Consider the following 2,800-nt stretch of genomic DNA (forward strand, 5'->3'; position numbering starts at 1 on the left):
GAGAGTTAAAAGGCCGTGTGGGGTGGGAGAATGCAGAGAGCTCACTGGGGGAGAGATCTTCACAGACCTGTAAGAAACATGGTAAGTTTCTGGAGGCCGGGCAACGCATCTGCAGTTCCTGGAAAGGTCTCAAAAAGTTGTCGTATTCCCACAGGCTGTGAGATCTTTAAGGAGGACTCTCACAGTTTCTCTGGTGTAGAGGAGGAGGACGTGCTCCCGAGCAGGGCTTCCCTGCTGCACCATCAGAGGGACAGGGCATGATGGCTGCTTTCTTTTGGGGACGGCTGCACGGTGTGAAGCTGGGTTTGCCCCCAGGGGTGCCCAGGGCTGTCCTTCAGAGCGGGGTCCCTGCACCCCAGGGACTGTGTGCTAGAGGAGGGACTCTGCCGCCTGCCAGGCTCAGCACTCAGCCTGCCCTGAGAGCTTCTTCCCACTGCGCTGTGAGGGGAAGCTGTGGGTAGGAGGAGTGACCCCTGGCAGGGCAGGGCAGGGTCCTTCTGCTGCCAAGAGGGTGCCGTGTGATACAGGGCTGCTCACAGCTCCAGATCACCCCCAGGGACACATCTGAGTGCAATCGTCCTCCAGCTGAAAGAGCTGCCAGCACTGGGCAGCTGAGACCAGGACTGATGGACAGACCGGCTGTCCTCACTCTGCACTAAGGGACAGTCCCTTTGCCTGTCAGCACCCACAATGTGTCACTTGAGGTACAGCAGAAATGCCAATGATTTCTCCCTTAAAAACACTCCTCAGGTGTGGTGGGGCAACAAGAAGAGAATAAACAAAACAAAACCCCCACAGCTCTGCTCTGCAGTCAGGTGAGTTGCTGCAAAGCTCTTTGATGGCATGAGAGGTTTTAATCTGAGATCACTCCTGTCTCCTATTTACCTATTGCTGTAGGGCAAGACTGACTCCTCCAGAGCCCCCAGCAGATCTCCCAGCTCCCTGGGGCACCCTCAGCCAGCACCAACCAGACCTCATGAAAGGGATGTACCAAAGGTCTTCCTGAAAGGGGACAGGCAGTTTAGGGTGGGGGTGGTGGGGAAGTTCTATGAGAAAAGAGGTAGATTTTGCTTAGAGAAGTCTACCCTAACTTGCCACTGCCTTTTCCTCCTTGGACAGGTTCACATGCCCAGAGGGACCAGATGTCCAACGGCAGCTCCATCACTGAGTTCCTCCTCCTGGCATTCGCAGACACGCGGGAGCTGCAGCTCTTGACCTTCTGGCTCTTCCTGGGCATCTACCTGGCTGCCCTCCTGGGCAATGGCATCATCATCACCACCATAGCCTTCGACCACCGCCTCCACACCCCCATGTACTTCTTCCTCCTCAACCTCGCCCTCCTCGACCTGGGCTCCATCTCCACCACTCTCCCCAAAGCCATGGCCAATTCCCTCTGGGAGAACAGGGCCATCTCCTACTTGGGTTGTGCTGCCCAGGTCTTTTTCTTTCTCTTCTTGATGACAGCAGAGTGTTCTCTCCTCACTGTCATGGCCTACGACCGCTACGTTGCCATCTGCAAACCCCTGCACTACGGGACCCTGCTGGGCAGCAGAGCTTGTGCCCACATGGCAGCAGCTGCCTGGGGCAGTGGGTTTCTCCATGCTGTGCTGCACACTGCCAGTACATTTTCACTCCCACTCTGTCAAGGCAATGCCCTGGACCAGTTCTTCTGTGAAATCCCCCAGATCTTCAAGCTCTCCTGCTCAGACTCAGACTACCTCGGGGAAGCTGGGTTTCTTGTGCTTAGTGCCTGTTTAATTTTGGGGTGTTTTGTTTTCATTGTGCTGTCCTACGTGCAGATCTTCAGAGCCGTGCTGAGGATCCCCTCCGAGCTGGGACGGCACAAAGCCTTTTCCACGTGCCCCCCTCACCTGGCTGTTGTCTCCCTGTTTATCAGCAGTGGCATATTTGCCTACCTGAAGCCCCCCTCCATCTCCTCCCCAGTTCTAAATCTGGCACTATCATTTCTGTACTCGGTGGTGCCTCCAGCAGTGAACCCCCTCATCTACAGCATGAGGAATAAGGAGCTCAAGGATTCCCTGAAGAGACTTATCACTGGATGTTTTTAAGCAGCAATAAACTGCCCATCTTCTTCTGCAAATCTCGTTGCACTCATAATGTAACCCATTTTAGGCTGAGACTTTCTTTGTAGGGTTTTTTTTGGCTTTTCTTAGTTGTAATAATGCTGTCCACAAAAGAAGAAGTGTCCTTCTTCATCTGCTTCTGTTTCAGCATCCACCTGTGTTTTGTGATCCATGGACTGTGTAAATGAGGAGCCGTGCTCTCTGCGTGTTTAAACAAAATTTTGTGTCACCTGGTGCCAGGGTAAAAGTGTGTCGAACAGCGGCTCAGAGCTGGCCTCTTTCATAGCATCTCTGTAATAAAATAGCATCTCCCCGGTGCAGAGCTTTCATGCCAGGCTCTTTCTCCAAAGCAGCCCGAGGAAGTTCCTCTTTGGAACACCTCCATGTGTTCCGGAGTAAAAAGCTCGTGCCTGTTTGTGGCCTTTTAGAGACACAGGACTGGATTTAGGAGTCACCAGTCGGGCTCTAGTGACAGGCAAGATGGTGAGTGTAATTGAGGGACACACCCAGAGCTTTCCCATGGGTAACATTGAAGACACCCATCCTCTAAGAAAAGAAGCCGGACCTCCCTGGAGTGGTGATTCTCCAGGGTCAGCATGTTCCTGGCATTGCAGACCTCCTCTGGGCACTCTCCAGTCCCTCCCCACCTGCCTAGAGCGGGAATTCCCACAGAGGGACACCCTGGGCGGGGTGTGGCCACACCACGGCTCCCTGGA

At 54.0% G+C, this 2,800-nt stretch overlaps 1 protein-coding gene across 1 annotated transcript; it reads left to right on the plus strand.

Moving 5' to 3' along the window:
- The first annotated feature begins 1,124 nt into the window (after positions 1–1,124).
- LOC103899948 (olfactory receptor 14J1) lies at positions 1,125–2,069 on the plus strand. Its single transcript, XM_009280514.2, has one exon. It carries the CDS (start codon positions 1,143–1,145, stop codon positions 2,067–2,069), a length of 927 nt encoding a protein of 308 aa, XP_009278789.1. The 5' UTR covers positions 1,125–1,142.
- Positions 2,070–2,800: the final 731 nt, after the last annotated feature.

This window comes from Aptenodytes forsteri, unplaced genomic scaffold (genome assembly GCF_000699145.1).
Source record: "Aptenodytes forsteri isolate BGI_AS27 unplaced genomic scaffold, ASM69914v1 Scaffold484, whole genome shotgun sequence".
Taxonomy (NCBI): Eukaryota; Metazoa; Chordata; class Aves; order Sphenisciformes; family Spheniscidae; genus Aptenodytes; species Aptenodytes forsteri.

What these genes read in the sequence shown, in the direction of transcription:
- LOC103899948 (XM_009280514.2), top strand. Translation starts at nt 1,143, where the DNA reads ATGTCCAACGGCAGCTCCATCACTGAGTTCCTCCTCCTGGCATTCGCA.